This window comes from Corvus cornix, chromosome 14, assembly GCF_000738735.6.
Source record: "Corvus cornix cornix isolate S_Up_H32 chromosome 14, ASM73873v5, whole genome shotgun sequence".
In the NCBI taxonomy this organism is placed as follows: Eukaryota; Metazoa; Chordata; class Aves; order Passeriformes; family Corvidae; genus Corvus; species Corvus cornix.
In genome coordinates, this window is record NC_046344.1 from 7,990,163 (window position 1) to 8,005,918 (window position 15,756).

The 15,756-nt window shown below is 45.2% G+C and overlaps 1 protein-coding gene across 6 annotated transcripts in view; it reads left to right on the top strand.

Moving 5' to 3' along the window:
- The window catches only part of TSC2 (TSC complex subunit 2), a 32,324-nt gene that overhangs the window by 2,723 nt on the left and 13,845 nt on the right, over positions 1-15,756 (top strand). For 2 of the 6 annotated variants that reach the window (XM_010392281.4, XM_010392282.4), the window contains 22 exons: positions 495-639; positions 775-892; positions 1,351-1,399; positions 1,761-1,886; positions 2,244-2,317; positions 2,664-2,790; positions 3,445-3,588; positions 3,797-3,934; positions 4,127-4,230; positions 5,032-5,113; positions 5,958-6,113; positions 6,238-6,354; positions 6,882-7,004; positions 7,292-7,398; positions 8,164-8,317; positions 9,018-9,140; positions 9,438-9,572; positions 10,075-10,264; positions 10,643-10,736; positions 11,233-11,335; positions 11,524-11,618; positions 14,102-14,233. In XM_010392281.4, coding sequence (XP_010390583.2) covers positions 495-639; positions 775-892; positions 1,351-1,399; positions 1,761-1,886; positions 2,244-2,317; positions 2,664-2,790; positions 3,445-3,588; positions 3,797-3,934; positions 4,127-4,230; positions 5,032-5,113; positions 5,958-6,113; positions 6,238-6,354; positions 6,882-7,004; positions 7,292-7,398; positions 8,164-8,317; positions 9,018-9,140; positions 9,438-9,572; positions 10,075-10,264; positions 10,643-10,736; positions 11,233-11,335; positions 11,524-11,618; positions 14,102-14,233 — 2,636 coding nt within the window. The remainder of the gene's footprint in view (positions 1-494; positions 640-774; positions 893-1,350; positions 1,400-1,760; positions 1,887-2,243; positions 2,318-2,663; positions 2,791-3,444; positions 3,589-3,796; positions 3,935-4,126; positions 4,231-5,031; positions 5,114-5,957; positions 6,114-6,237; positions 6,355-6,881; positions 7,005-7,291; positions 7,399-8,163; positions 8,318-9,017; positions 9,141-9,437; positions 9,573-10,074; positions 10,265-10,642; positions 10,737-11,232; positions 11,336-11,523; positions 11,619-14,101; positions 14,234-15,756) is intronic. The other 4 variants (XM_010392280.4, XM_010392283.4, XM_010392284.4 and 1 more) reach the window with 2 other exon arrangements.

Sequence of the window (15,756 nt, forward strand, 5' to 3'; positions counted from 1 at the left end):
AAATTTTGGTTGTACCTCTTAAATGAGAAGAGGAAGCATTTTAATTTAAGTCTTGGTTTGATCTCGTAGCAAAAGTTTTCATACAACTCATAGAAAGCTTTTCTGGTTTGGGGTAACACTCCTGCGAAAGAGGAAATACTTTGGGTTGAGTTCAGCATAATTCAGCAAATTTTATGTGGTCTTTGCCCAGACCTCCTAGTCCCAGTTTGCAGCTGGTTTTGATGTTTCAGGTATGCAAGGGGTTCTGTGTGAGACACTTCTAGGCTGGCCAAGTTCAGCATACAACGAATTCTTCAGGTTTCCCAACGTGTTGCACAAACATAAGGCTGAATCAGCCCGAAGTTGTAGTTTTCAGTGTTCTGGGAAAGCAGGGGTGGGTGCTTATGAAAAGAGTAGGCATTGATTCAATAAAAAGATAATTTCAAGCATGAAGATTACTGAGGTAGACCTTGATAATGTCCAGGCCTTAACCCCCTCCCTTTTTTTATTTAAAGGGTGAGAGATTAGGGATCCTCAGAGCCCATTTTTTTAAGGTTATTAAGGACTATCCCTCCAATGAAGATTTGCATGAACGGCTTGAAGTGTTCAAGGCTCTGACAGAGAACGGACGATACATCACCTACTTAGAGGAAGAGTTGGGTGAGTATTGTCCCTACCCCTCTCCAATTTGGTGGGAATAAATCAAGGCAGAGACATCCAGTGATAACAGAAAAAGGTAGTGATACCATTCCTGGGTAGATGGGGCATTTTAACAGGGTTTCTTTCCTTCTTTAGCTGATTTTGTGCTACAGTGGATGGATGTTGGTTTGACTTCTGAGTTCCTCCTGGTTTTAGTCAACCTGGTGAAATTCAATAGCTGCTATCTGGAAGACTATGTAGCTGACATGGTCCAGTAAGTTGGTTTTTTTAACTCCTACGTGCATATTCCTGGTAAATTACAGAGAAAGTTGCAGATCAATATACAGACAAGTGGAATGTTTTTCATCCCTATCTGGGTCTGTTTCATCCCAGGTCATACCTGCCATTTCTGACAAATATTTGATTTTCAGTTTTTACAGTGTTCAGGTCTGTTTTAGTTTAACTAAATGTGTTTTTCCCATTTCATGGGATGGACCTGCTTGCATCACTTAGTCTGTGCTGTTACATTACTTGAGTTGCATTTAAGTCTCCCTTTAACTTTATGAAAGAGGTTGCAGCCCTCAGTGTCCCTTGGGGTGTCACCAACATTGCCACAGGAAGGGGAATGAGGAGTTAAATAACATGGCAATTAACCTGGCTGTTCTGGCTCTTTGTAATTTGCCTAAAATCATGTGGAGCAAACAATTCTAATTAAATGTTCTTTCTTAACAGCAAGATCTGCCTCTTGTGCATTCAGACTTCATCGTCTGTGGACATAGAGGTCAGTGATCTGAGCTTCTTCTGGTACTTCAGAATTCTTTGAAGGTCTTTGAAACTGTAACTTTTACAAACAAAATCAGATCATCAGACTCTGGGTTCATTCTCATCTTTCAAGAGAGCTGATACAATTTAATGTTATTTGTAAGCCAATAAATCTCATACACCAACAATTTATTCTAAAGCAAGCAGAGCATTAATCAATTTGATAAGTGAATCAACGATGCTTTTTAAAAAGAAAAAATCCCAAAAATATCTTCATCCCTTTTGACTTCCAGAAGATTTCCTGGGTGTGCCAGGTGAGGATTTGACCTGCTTGATTCACAGGGAAGTGTACAACCATTTTGTCTTTCCCTTTCCCAAAGATTTCCTTGCAAGTCCTGGATGCAGTTGTATGCTACAACTGCCTGCCCTCGGAGAACCTGCCCGTGTTCATCATCACCCTGTGCCGCACCATCAACGTGAAGGAGCTCTGTGAGCCCTGCTGGAAGGTCAGAACCTCTGCTTGCTTTGGGCTTTAATGAATTCACTCCTGGATGAAGTGTCAGACATGCCTGTGCACATCTGCCACCAGTTTCAGCTTGGTTGTAAGAGTAAATTAAAAATTGTTTAAGTATGAAGGGATCAGCATCTCATTAGTGCGAGTCGTGTCATGTCCGTGGGATTCTCCCCTGGTTTCAGCTGGTGTGACTGGCTTCTGTCCTGGCAGGGGAAAGGCTGGACACATCTACTCCAGAAGCATGGCCAGTTAAATCCATATTTAGGCTACTAAATCCATATTTAGGCTACTAAATCCATATTTAATGTTTTAATGATGGGGGATTGAGGTGTTCTCTCTGAATCTGCAGCTCATGCGCAACCTTTTGGGAACTCACTTGGGACACAGTGCCATCTACAACATGTGCAGGATCATGGAAGACAGGTAAAGGAGGAGGATCCAGCAAATCTGAGGAATTCAGTGAAGTCCTGGTGAGATAGATGGGGAGTCACCAGCCTCAGCAGAACAAGCTGAAGGTTCTGGTGTTTAGAAATAAATTCCCTTTCTAGTTATGCTGCTGAAGGGCTCATTTGGGGCATTTCTGAATTTAATTTCCCTCTGCTTAAAGTTGTGGTGAATGATTTTCTGCTTTTCATGCTTGTCCATTGCTGTGCAAGGCCCTGATGTGTAACAGCTGGGAATTCCTGTTGGGACAGTGCATATTCCTATTGACTTTATATGCTAAAATAATTGTGGCATGGTCTGAATCTTCCCTTCCCCCTGTCCTTAGATCCTACATGGCAGATGCAGCCCTGCTGAGAGGAGCTGTGTTCTTTGTTGGGATGGCTCTGTGGGGGGCTCATCGCCTCAGTTCTCTCAGGAACTCCCCAACATCAGTGCTGCCTTCATTCCTCAAGGTGGGCTGGGATGCTGGGGGAACTTTTTAATCACTTGGACAAATTTAGACCAGAAACATGGACCCCTGCACCAAAGAGATCTTTGTAGGCCTGGAGGACGAGAGGGAGGAGTTGGGTGTGGGGTGAAGCAGGGAGAAACTGTAAACCAAGTAAAACAAGAGGATTTATGTTTGTAGCTGAGTCCTCCTCCTCGAATATCTTTGGCCACAAAAGCAAAGTCTGAGTCCTTTCTAGCAAAAGGGCACTTTAGCCTTGAGGGCACTTTAGCTTAAAAAATAAAATTCAGAGCAACAACTTTCACTCTTCCCAATGGGTGGTACAAGAAGTGAGGGATAATGTCTTCAGGGACAGCCTCAGAGCTCTCAAAATTTCCTCATCTGAGTGCCTCAAGCAAGAGTTACTGGCTTTAATTCCCTCGTCTGCCTGTAGGATGGGCCTGTGTGTGCCATCTGAGCTACAGCTGCTCACAGGAGTGCAGAACTGCTCTTGAGAAAGTGGTTCTTTGCTGTGTCTTTTGTGTGCGGAGACTTGAATGGATTTATCTCAGGCCTCCAAGCTGATTTCCTAATTAATAAGGCATGCTGCATTTGAATGCAGAGTGTTTCTGGGCACTGCTTCCCAACTGCTCACTGACTGAAATGCTTTGGGTTCCAGGCCATGACCTGTCCCAATGCAGTCGTGTCCTACGAGATCGTTCTGTCCATCACACGCCTGATCAAGAAATATGGGAAGGAGCTGCAGGCTGTGACCTGGGATATCCTTCTGGACATCATGGAGCGACTGCTGCAGCAGCTGCAGGTGGGTGTTGGGCCTGCCTGGATGTGCTTTCAATCCAAAGGCTTTGCCATAAATTGTTTTGCAAATTGATTTGTTTGTGCACTGTGGGGAAATTGAAGCTGAGAAAGGCTTAGCCCAATTCTCACTGCTGTGGTTCTCTGTTTGTATTTAAAATTAGCACTTTTTGTCAAGGTGGAACTATTTCAGGAATGGTTTTGTCTCTTTTCAGGCTCTGGAGAGCCAGGAACTGAAGTCCATTGTACATGATCTTTTGACCACAGTAGAAGAACTCTGTGACCAGAATGATTTTCATGGCTCTGAAGAGAGATTTTTTGAGCTGGTGGAAAGATGTGCTGATCAGAGACCAGTAAGGCTTTGTTATTTTCCTATTTTTGGGTCTATTCTGCTACAGCTGAAAGTTGAGAGTCCTAAAACAGAAAATGGTCAGAAAATCCCAGCAAGGACTTCCATGAGCCTTATTCCCATGGTAGGGGTTGGGGGAATGGATTTATTGTGTTTGTTTATACACTAAAAACATTTCTTGATGTTTCCATAAAAGGAATCTTCTGTGTTAAACCTGATAACATACAGAGCTCAGTCCATCCACCCTGCCAAAGATGGTTGGATCCACAACCTGCAGCTCTTAATGGAGAGATTCTTCAGGTAGGAAATCATAACTTTGGGAACTTCTTACATTTGAGAAGCACTTTCAAGTATTTCTTGCCACCTTTCCATGGTAGATAATCTTGTTTTCTGAAGTCCTAATGTTCTGAAGTTATAAGTTAGTAAATGGCTCTTGAGAAGTGTGGTAGTCCCAGGGCACAGCACATGAAAGGACTTATTTAACAGAAGAAAAGCTTTCCACTGAGTTCTTTATGCTGCTTTTTTTCCCCTTCTCTTTATTTCCATTCAATACTATTTCAATTAACTTAGGCAGTTATGTTCCACTCCACAGCACTTTGTAGTTCTGACATCAGACAAGCTTTTCCTGTTAAGCATTAGGATTGCATATGGTTATCCAGTACTCCAGTTATCTGGTTTTGAATTGGTGTTGCCTGAGGGATTCTGTGCTCTGAAACATCAACACAGAGCAGTAACAAACTTCTGTCTCCTCTGTGAAATGCTGCCAAAGCAGCTCTTCCTCAGTGCCATGTGTTTGGTTTTAAATTTGCTCACCAGAGCACTTGTTCTTCTGACATGTGCTTCCTAGTTTGGATTGGAAATGGGAAAGCTGCAATTACAGGTCTGCAGAAGGAGTAAAAGCTGAATTGGGATTTGAATTTCCAATTGTTCTTGAATCTGATTTCAGATGTAGAGACATTAACTGAGGGCTCAGCTGATCTCTCACAGTTACTGTTCCAACTCTGAAGAAGTTTCTTATTTTCCTTTAATTTTACTTTTCCCCCTTTCCTGAATATCAACAACTCTATTTTATTCATTTTGGATTTGCTTTTCCTGTTTTAGGAACGAGAGCCGTAGTGCTGTTAGGATTAAAGTTCTGGATGTGCTGTCCTTTGTGCTGAGCATCAACAGACAGTTCTATGAGGTGTGTGTTTGCTGGGGATCCCAGGTGAGGTCTCAGGTGGTGGGAAAGCCTTTGGTGAGGCACATTTTCCTGAGGGCTTCAGGTTCTCTCTGCCAGTGGGGAAGGCACTAAACCTTGCCCACATAGACCTGTTTCTTTGGGATGCTTGTAGGGGGATTTGCCATTATTTGTCCTTAGCTGGATACAGGGATGTGCAGCTTTCAGTAGGAGCTGCTGGGGTTTGAGGATATACCTGGTTGTGTCTTGGCTTCCCTGTTTTAAGGCCATTAATTCCATGTCCATTTTGTTTTGGAAGAATTGACAGTCAATGTGAGAGGTGCAAAGTTGACTTTAAAGCTTTGTAAAAGGATGGGGACTGGACATATTGAGCAGTGACTTGTCTTGGTGTCTCCAGTTTAATTGCTATCCAAGATGGAAACTCTGAGAGAGGAGTTAGGGAAGAGCTCCAGAGATGTCTTCAGCTCCTCAGGGTATGCCCAAAGTGTCAGAGGGCAGGAAGGGGCAGATGCTCCTTGGATTCCTTCAAGATTTGTGAAAACATGAAGCTATTGGTGTTTCCTCTCTCTCTCAAAAAACCAAGGCCTAGAAATCCCTTGTCTGTTTGAGCCTGGGCTGTCAAATCTATAGGAGAGACAAAAACCAAAGCACCGAAAAGTTCAATAAAAGTCACAAAGATCTGGAGGGATGGCAGACAGAAATACCTGTTAGATGGAAGAGGAGATCAAGGAAGGAAACTGGAGGAACAAGCCTGATATCAGAACAGCTGACATCTTTTGTTTGAAATTATTTCTCTAATGTGCTGGCTGAACATCTGACAGCTTAGGAAGGTCCTGTCCTCTTGCAGGAAGAGCTGATAAACCTGGTGGTGATCTCCCAGCTGGCTCACATCCCAGAGGACAAAGACCATCAGGTCCGAAAATTGGCCACTCAGCTGCTGGTGGACCTGGCTGAAGGCTGCAACACTCATCACTTCAACAGCCTGCTGGATATCATAGAGAAGGTGAGTACCTGGCAGGGTTGGCAGCTTTTCCAGCAAGGATGGCTTCCAGAGGCTTCCCTCGCCTTCCAGCATGGAGATAGAGAAAAGGTGTGTTTAAACTATGTGTTGCTTTTCTCTTGCAAAGGTGGCTGCACATTCTCTGTCATCTCCTTCTGAACTGGAAGAGAGGGACTTGCTGTCATATTCAGCTTCTCTGGAGGATGTCAAGACAGCAGTTCTTGGGCTCCTGATAATTCTTCAGGTAAAGGCTGCAGAGCATTAAACACAGATTGTTCATAATACTCTTCTGATGAACTTGGCTTTTTAGATAACTCTTCTCCCACTATTAAATATTCTGACTTTTGTTTAACTGTTTAATATTTTAACTCTTGTTTTGGTCAATCCTTTGATTTTGAGCACTGTAGAATTGTTTGCAAAACGTTCTATTTTCTTAATTTCCATTGTACATCGCAGACGACCACATTTTCCTGTGTGGAGGGAGGATGTGGCCATAAATTAGCAGAAAGGAGGAGCTCATAACCCTGAATAGATTTAATAGATTTGTAGTGTTTGGGCAGCATGTCCTGGGCTGTGGTTAAGTTGTAAGAGCAGGTTGTTCCTCTGGAGCAGACAGAGCTGCTCTGGAGTCTTTGCAGATGTTCCTTCCAGAGCCCCCTGTTCATGTTGCATTGAGGATCAAGTTTTTGCTGCATTTCTCCTGGAACTGGCAGTGCAGCCCCAGGTTTGTGACAGGATCCCTGTGGCTGGGCTGTGTTTCTGTGCCTGCAGACCAAGCTGTACAGTTTGCCCTCCAGCCACGCCACCAGGGTGTACGAGATGCTGATCCAGCACGTCCAGCGCCACTACAAGTACTCCTACAGCCTTCCTGTGGCCAGCAGCATCAGGCTGCAGGTAGGAGGAGCCCCCTGTGCTCCCAGGGCCACAGCTGCACAATCCTCTGGGAATTTTGGGTGGCAGGTGGGATCTCGGTGCTTTAGAGCTTGCAAGAAGTAGAATTAAATGTTTCTTGGCTCATATGTGTGTGTAAAGGCAGTGTGATGCCAGAAGTGATGCTTCCTGCAGAATAAGCCGTGGCATCTCTTAAAAATCCTTTTGCACCCGGAGGAATATCGTGTGGGGGTGGGAGAGTATTCCTGTGGCTTGGGGTTTGAGTGATTCCAATGTTTTCCCTGTTCCAGGTGTTTGATTTCCTGCTGATGCTCCGAGCTGACTCCCTGCACCGCCTTGGCCTTTCCAACAAGGATGGGGCAGTGAGGTTCAGCCCCTACTGCCTGTGCGATTTTGTGTAGGTTTTTCATGGTGTTAAGCAAAAGAATCACAGAGTGGTTTGGGTTGGAAGGGACCTTAAAGATCATCCAGTGCGACCCCTGCCATGGGAAGGGACACCTTCCACTATCCCAGGTTGCTCCAAGCCCCGTCCAACCTGGCCTTGGACACTTCTTAATTTATTTTTTATTTTTAAAAAGCTGTTTTTTTTCCAAACTAAATTGTATTCTTGATGAGCCTAATGTTCCATCAGTAGCAATCTGCAGTTTTTCTAAATCTTCCAAATCCTAGACCAGTCTGTAGTTACAGCTTGGGATTGTCTGAACCGATAATTCATTGGTGAACTGTTCTTACAAATCACTTAACCTGCAGAGCTCTCAATCTCAGTTATGAAATTTAAGTTCCTGCTCACAAAACTTCCCCCTGAAATTTGCAATTTCTTGCCTCAAACTGGTTTCATTGAATTTTAAAAATCGTTGAATTTTGATTTGATGATTTGTACAAGTCTGGCTATTCTTAATTTTATAGCTTGCTTAAAGTTCTTTGTGTAACATGCCCCAAAAGGTACCTTTCTAAATTTGCTACAGGCCTGGATAGAAAAATCCTTCACTTGACCAAACTGGCTCATTGCTGTGTGTCTACTGAGCAATCCTGTGCTTTTTTTAATTGAAAATGTAGATTATATTGTTCAGTCTTTAAATTGGCTCCCAGATAGGGTAGTGCTGTAGATCACATGAATAGGCTGTAAAACTGACACCTATTTTTCTCCCTTTCTGTGTTGCAGAGAGGCAGACAAAAGGGCTTCTGAGAAAAAGCCCCCTGGCACCCTCTCCCCACCTTCAGGCAGCCCCAGCGTGCCTTCGCAAGGTGCCACCGTCCGGGTGGGACACCTGCCCTACTCCATGGTCTTTGGGGTCCTCCTGCAGTGTTTGAAGCAGGTATGTCCACTCCTGGCATCTTTGTGTCCACTCCTGGTACCAGCTGCCTGGGGAATTCCAGCCCAGAGTACTTAAATAGAGCCTGAAAAGCAATTTCTGCTCCTCCTGCTCAAAATCTGGGTGTGTTTGTGCAGCTTCACAGCCACCAGTGGGAGCAGCAGTCCAGCTCTTCAGAAAACAAGCACAGCTTTCATTTCAGTGCTTCAGAGCAGGCAAGGGCAAAAACTGTGCTTGTTAAACAAGATCCAATAAGCTATCCTGTTTCTGAAAGGGCATTTGAAATTAAAACATCTCCCACTGCAAGTTTGTGAGGTGTTTTGAGACTTCGTGAATGTTTCATCACCAATAAACTGTAAACAGAAATTGTTCCTGAGTGTGGCATTGGACATGGCTCTGTGCTGAGGGCTTGGCTTGCTCTGGGAATTAATTGGTGCTGGTGCTTAGGAGAATTGAATGCTGGCTGTCAGATCTCAATATAACTTCTCTTCCAGTTTGTGGTGCCAATATTGCACCTAGAGCTGGGTGACAGACAGGGAGAAACTTGTGACAGCTAAGTGCCACTTCTTTTTCTGTATCAACCATGACAAGACCTACATCTGCCCAGGAAATGACACATTGTCTGCAATTTGATTGATCTTCCTTCCAAACTGGAGTGAAATCACGCAAAAATTTTCAATCTTAACATTTTCTGTCTTTGCAGGAGACAGACTGGAAGGTGTTGAAGTTGGTTCTCAACAAATTACCCGAATCCCTCCGCTATAAAGTGCTATTTTTAACTTCTCCTTGCAACATAGACGACCTGGCCTCTGCACTGAGCAACATGGTAATGCCACTGAGGCACATTCCCCAGCTCCTTGGCTTGCTTGGAGGGGGTTTTTGAGTGGTTTTTTTTTGTCTTCAGATTAATATTTTAAAAATTAGTGGACTGGTTGCCACTCACTCACCCTTTCTTTTGTGAGGGTTGTTCTAGGTACAGAATAGATAACAATGAGTGTTCTTAATGTGTGTATATGAATATATGTATATACATGGGTCAAGGGGAGCTGTGGGCAGTGCCTTCTACTGCCTTTCAGAGGGTATTTCAGTGAGAGGTGCCCTGACTGGATGTGTGATGTGTCAGCTCACAGACAAGAAGACCACAGACAGGCTCCATGGGACCCCTGAAGGCTTTTCCCGCACGGATTTGCACCTGGCTGTGGTCCCTGTGCTGACAGCACTGATATCTTACCACAATTACCTGGACAAAGCCAAGCAGGTATAGGGGAAATAGGAGGGTGTAGGGAGGGCAGAGCCTGTAGAGCATTTTTTTGCCTGTCAGCTGGTTAGAAGAAAGAAGTGCAAGGTAACACTGCCTTTTGCTGTTGGAAAATGCTGCATTTGCTGAATTTGGGGTGAAAAAATACTTTGCTAACTCCATGCAGGATTAACTGTGGATTCGCTCCTCACCTGTCCCCCCTCACAGGTCACTGAGTGACTTTACCCTTTACAGTAAGACCCTTATAAACACAAAATTTCTGTTAAATCAGAAAATTTTAATATTAAAGTCTCAACTACCTACTTGATTCAAGTTCCCTGATAAGATTTTGGCCTGGAGTGTCTGCAGCATTACTTAAAGCTGCAGATACTTGAGAATGCTCAGTGTTAGCATTCAGGTGTGTCACACAGGCCTTGCAGCAGGGATACCTTGGACAGGAGTCAGGAGGTGGTGCCTCAGGGCTGTCCTTCCAGTGTGCTGAGAGTTTCTCCTGCTCCCCCAGCGTGAGATCGTGTACTGCCTGGAGCATGGGCTCATCTACCGCTGCGCCAACCAGTGCGTGGTGGCACTCTCAGTCTGCAGCGTGGAGATGCCCGACATCATCATCAAGGCACTGCCTGTCCTCATTGTCAAACTAACCCACATTTCTGCCACAGCCAACATGGCAATCCCTCTCCTAGAATTTCTGTCAAGTAAGTCGTGATGTTGTTCTTTTCATTTTCTGCAGTTGTGTTTTTGGCGTGGAATATGGGGGTTTGATTGGGTTGGTCATATGGAATGCACTGTGATGGCCTTGCTCCGTCCTCAGGCTATAAATGTTTGATCACCTCATCTGTTAAAGTTTTCGGTATAAATCTCTTGCACTGAAGAGAGAAACACTCTCTGTGTCATGCAGCCATATGGAAATACGAGCTGCCTTCTCTTCCTTGAATGATGTTATACTCTGATTTTAACTTCCATGTCATTGATCGTTTAGAAAAACCAAAAAATTAGAAATAAAACTGAGTTAGGATGTTGAATGGTTGTGCTGAGGCCTCACCTGTGCTGGTTTTGTTGCTGGACTGTTGCAGCTCTGGCCAGGCTGCCTCACCTGTACCGGAACTTCGCGGCAGAGCAGTACGCCAGCGTCTTCGCCATCTCCCTGCCCTACACAAACCCCTCCAAGTAAGGACACAGGAATGTGCTTCTCTCTCATCTCTGAAATTGAGAGCATACAAAGCCTTTTTTCATAGTTTTTGACTCAAGTTTATTTATGGGATGTTGCTCATTCTGGTGTCTCCAGGCTTTTCCTAAAGAAGGGATAATTCTGCCCTGTGAGGGTGGAGAGGCCCTGGCACAGGCTGCCCAGAGAAGCTGTGGCTGCCCCTGGATCCCTGGAAGTGTCCAAGGCCAGGTTGGACGGGGCTTGGAGCACCCTGGGACAGTTGAAGGTGTCCCTGGGGGTGGAACTGGATGGTCTCTGAGATGTCTTCCCACCCAAACCATTCTGTAATTCCATGATACAATTCTAGGACATCATCACCTTGGACAAAAACCTGTTTTTCTTGAACAGAATTTTTGGGGTTCTTTTTTTCTTTACACTTTCAATAGGTAAAGGACCAGTTCTGTTTGTCAGACTGAGCTGTGCACACTGAGCTGTGGGCCTTCTCTGCTGTTGCAGGTTTAACCAGTACATCGTTTGCCTGGCCCACCACGTGATCGCCATGTGGTTCATCCGCTGCCGCCTGCCCTTCCGCAAGGACTTTGTCCCCTACATCACCAAGGTAATGGCACTGCTCAATCCAGCAGCATACAGGAGAAACGACAGCTTAAAAACTGATCTGAGAACTTGAAAGGTTGTTTGAAGTACAAAAATTCTATTTTCCTTGTCAGCATCTCTCATGCTTTGGCCTGTGGTTGCAGACTTTCAGCTGCACATTGTTCACGTTGTCACCTCTTGTCCCCATGGCAGGGCCTGCGCTCCAACGTCCTCCTGTCCTTTGATGACACCCCAGAGAAGGACAGCTTCAGGGCTCGCAGCACCAGCCTGAACGAGAGGCCAAAGAGGTAAATTCTGTTTGACCCCAGCAGGGTTTGGTGTTCCCTGTTCTCGTGCTCACGCCCTTCCCTGCGTTTTCCTGAAGGAGGCTGGGTGCAGTGATCCCAAATCTGGCAGTGCAGTAAGCAAGCAAAGTAAACCTCTTTAGGTCAAAGACAACTCAGGTTGGTGAGAAGCTGGGATCCAACCAGGCTGACAGTGTGGTGGGGCAGCTGAGGCAGTGCTGCCTGTCCTGCAGGCCTGGGCAAGCAGTGGGGGCCTTTTTGGTGTTCACTTTTGAAAATCAACAGTTGTGTCAGGTTGGGGTGTGTCAATACAATGTTACCAGAGATAACAGAACAGAGAATACCAGAATTAATACCAGCAGTAGCAGAATCCCGTGTTCATATGGATTGTGTGAACTCCTTTTGATGATTGATCTGCAACGAGTGATTTTCAGATGATTGCCAGAGAAATGGTTGTGATCAACGACCTGGATAAATTAGAGAGCCAGTACTGTGTTTTACCATGGTGTTCCCAGTCAGGTCAGTGCACTGGCTGGCACACAGCTGGTCTGTCTGGATGTCCTGGTCCCTTTTTTTTCTGGAATTTTGAAGCTGTCGTGACAGTTTTAAGTGAAGCCTTCAGAAGTCAGAGCATTTCTTGCCAGCAGTCTTTCAAAGTAACATTTGCCAGGAGAGGAAGATATTCCTTGGAAGGCATTCAGGGTTTCTCCAATGTCCTTTTACCTGCAGGGATTACCTAAATTGGTTCACTTAACTTGCTTCAGTGTTGTGAGCAGTGAGCACATGGTGGCATCTGAACCCTGGGGAAAGTGCCTCTACTTCACCTGCAAGGCTGCAGCAGAGCCTTGCAATGAAGAAACACCATCCCTGCCCTACTGCTGCAGCTGTAAACCCTGTGTTGTGTTTCATCTCTCCCATCTCCTCCTCCTTCATCCAGAAACTTGGAAGAGAAGCCTTTTGACACTCATCTCTCCAATTAGAATTTCAACTAATCTTTTTTTTTTTCTTTTTTCCCCCTAAAAAAACCTGTTAAATTCTACCAGGTTGGAATACTTCTGTATCTAAAGGCTTTTGATGGACCACTTTCCACAGAAATCTCTGCTGAGGAGTGTGGCTGTACTCAGGCAGTGCCCGAAGCACTGGAATGGCAGGATGCCACTGCCTCTGGGTCTGGCTGAGCTTGGATTCTGGCCAGGGCACAGAGGAAAGGCCTGGAGCAGATACCAGTTTCCCTGCCTGAGAAGCCTCTGGGCTTGGTTTTCACTCCTTAAGCCCAAAGATTGTTTCCCTGCCATAGCTGAGGTGCTGGGTGTTCCAAGGGATCACAATCCCAGCAGTTCCCAGGGTTGCTGGATGTCCTGATATTGGTGTAGGTGATGATCCCTGAGCATGAGCCTGTGCTCTCTGCAGCAGTTGTAGCCAAAAGTGATCTGTGTTGGGCGAAGGACAAAGAAATTCTGATCCCTCCAGGTGGCAATCTGAGATGTAGGAGCTCACTGAGAGGAGGATGGCAAATAAATTGTGTTTAGAAACAGCCAGAAGGGTTGAGTTAGTGCCTGCATTTTACCCATGGGAATGGGAGCTGCTGGACCAACTGTTCTGCCCAAATTAGCCCTGAGCCTGGCATGCATCTCAGTGACTAATTAAAGTGCCTCTTAGATCTTAATTGCTGTTATCTCCCACGTGTGCTTGGCACTTGACAGTGTGAACAGTAATTTCCTTTCTGTGCCAGTTCAGAGTCCAGGGGGCTCCCTGGAGCCACTGGTGTGAGGCAGCTGGGGTGGCACAGGAGCATCCCCAGCCAGGGGGTGTTTGTTGGTGCTGCAGTGTGGGGAGGGTCTGGAACGGGGGGCTCAGTGTCCCCAGTGCCTCGAGCTGGGCTAAGGGGCACTTCTGGGAGGCTCTGGGTGTGTTGTGACTGGGGAGAAAGCTCAGCTTTGGGCTGGGCTTAGTGGGGACAGAGGTGAGTGACATGGTCCCTGTCTCTTAGAAAAACCTGCTGCCACCTGGTCCAGGTAAAGCATTTTAGGATCTGTGGAAGCCCTCAGGTGTTGAGTCATGGTGAGTTGGGGCAACACAAGAGGAGGTTGAACTGCACAAAACTCCTCAGCCTTGAGGAATCTGTGCCCAGGTAGCCCTCATGTGCTCTTGCCTTTGCTGAACAGCACAGTATTCCAACTGTCATTTCAACCAGTTTTTTTCTTTTAACTTGTACTAATTTCATTTGTTTTGTAGCACATTTAAAATCTTGTTTTCAAAATGTGGTTTGTCTTTTTAATGCTTTTCAGCTCTGCTTGTTTGTACGTTTTAATTTCTTTTTGTTTCCCTTTTTTTCTTTTTGGTTTTTTTTGGCATTTGTTTTATTTTCCATCACCCTCCGGGATCCCCCAATATTGACCCTGTGACTGTGACCTTTCAACCTACATCCCTACAATGGTTTCCTCCCTTCTGTGACCTCTTTTGGGGCTTGGTGCTTCTCCACATAGTAGTTTAAGACTAGCCAAAAATGCAAAGCAAGGCTTGAATAACTCTCCTCCAGTGAAAGAGCTGAAAGAACCCTCTGCAGTTGATGCCTTCCGATCCCGCAGCATCAGTGTGTCTGAACATGTGGTCCGCAGGTAGAGGCACTTTAAATGGGGACAATCCAAGAGCAACTCGGCCCTTGGAGGTTTTACTGCAAGGGTGGGTGGAAGCAGGGTGGATTTGCATGTGGGATGCTTGCATGACTTGGTTATCCCATCAAAAACTGGCCTTAGCCACAGGCAAAGGTTTTGGGAAAGTATCCCGAGGCTTCCCAATGCCACATCACACCCTGGGTGTCTGTGGTCACTTTGCCATGTTCTCTGATGCTTTAGCAACAAAAAAAATTCTGTTTTTAAAGTAAAAGTGATGAAAGGGGGAAAGAAAAAAACAAACAAAAAAACCCACACACAAAGAAAGGAAAAAGGTTGCATTCTGCACAAGTGAGAATCCTGGGTACAGCTCACTAAAACTTGAGCCTCCCAAGCGGGGATTTGCTTCAGGAGAGGATTTGGAAGCTCTGCAAAGTTATGGAGAGCCCTCCTTCCAGTTCTAGGAGGAATAGTTCTGGCCTCAGTTTAGGATTTGTTCTTCTGAAGGAGCTGATGAAGTGTCCTGGTCTCAAGTATGATGCCATGAAAAAGCTGGATTTGTCTTTCCAGAGAGCAGTGAAGGGTGTGCTCAGCCCATACGAATTGTTGATTTCACAGCTAAAGAAAACAAGATTTGATTTCAGAGATTGATTTGATTGATTGACAGGTTTTGATGGCAAGCATTGACCTGCTCTAATGAAAGATGTGAAATTATTGATGCCAGCTTCTTAAACGTATTTCTGGATCACTTCCCTTGAGTGTTAAACTGCTGAACCTGAAGATTTGTGCCTTAACCTGTAGGATTGCTGTCAGTGGAACTTGATTTTTTGTTTTTTGTTTTTTATTTTTGGCTCTATCTGGTGTTTGGGGGAAGGAGGCTGAAGTGACTGAATTGCAGTTATAGTTCTGACACTTCATTCTATGGGAGAGATCCTTCCCTGTGAGGCTGGGGAGGGCCTGGCACAGGTTACCCAGAGAAGCTGTGGCTGCCCCTGGATCCTTGAAGTGTCCAAGGCCAGGTTGGACAGGGCTTGGGGCAGCCTGGGATAGTGGAAGGTGTCCATGACGTGGCAGGGGGTGGCACTTGATGGGCTTTAAGGTCCCTTCTAACCCAAACCCTTCCAGCATTCTCTGATATCCCCATTAATCATGAGGTGATTTTCTTCTCTTGCATTTATGTGTAAATGGTAGCAACGAGAAGTTCAGATAATTGCCCTTAATGAAGCCAAAGAAGTTGCCACATCATAAAAATTTTGGCTGTACCTCAGCTTAGTTTGTATTACAATGGCATAAGGAGTTGTCTTTATAAAATACTGCAGTCCAGCCTAAAACAGAAATGGTTTTAAAGTGCCTTGCTGATTTGGCTGATTTGAAGGCAGACCTGCTCTCTATTGTTGTGCCAATTTCCTGTTCAGAGTGCAATTTTTTTTCCTATTTCAAGTTAAATTAGGTTTTATGTAGCTATTGAATTTGGAGGGGGAAAAAATCAATATACGGGAGAGATGCAACAGAGAAAAAAGCAAACCACA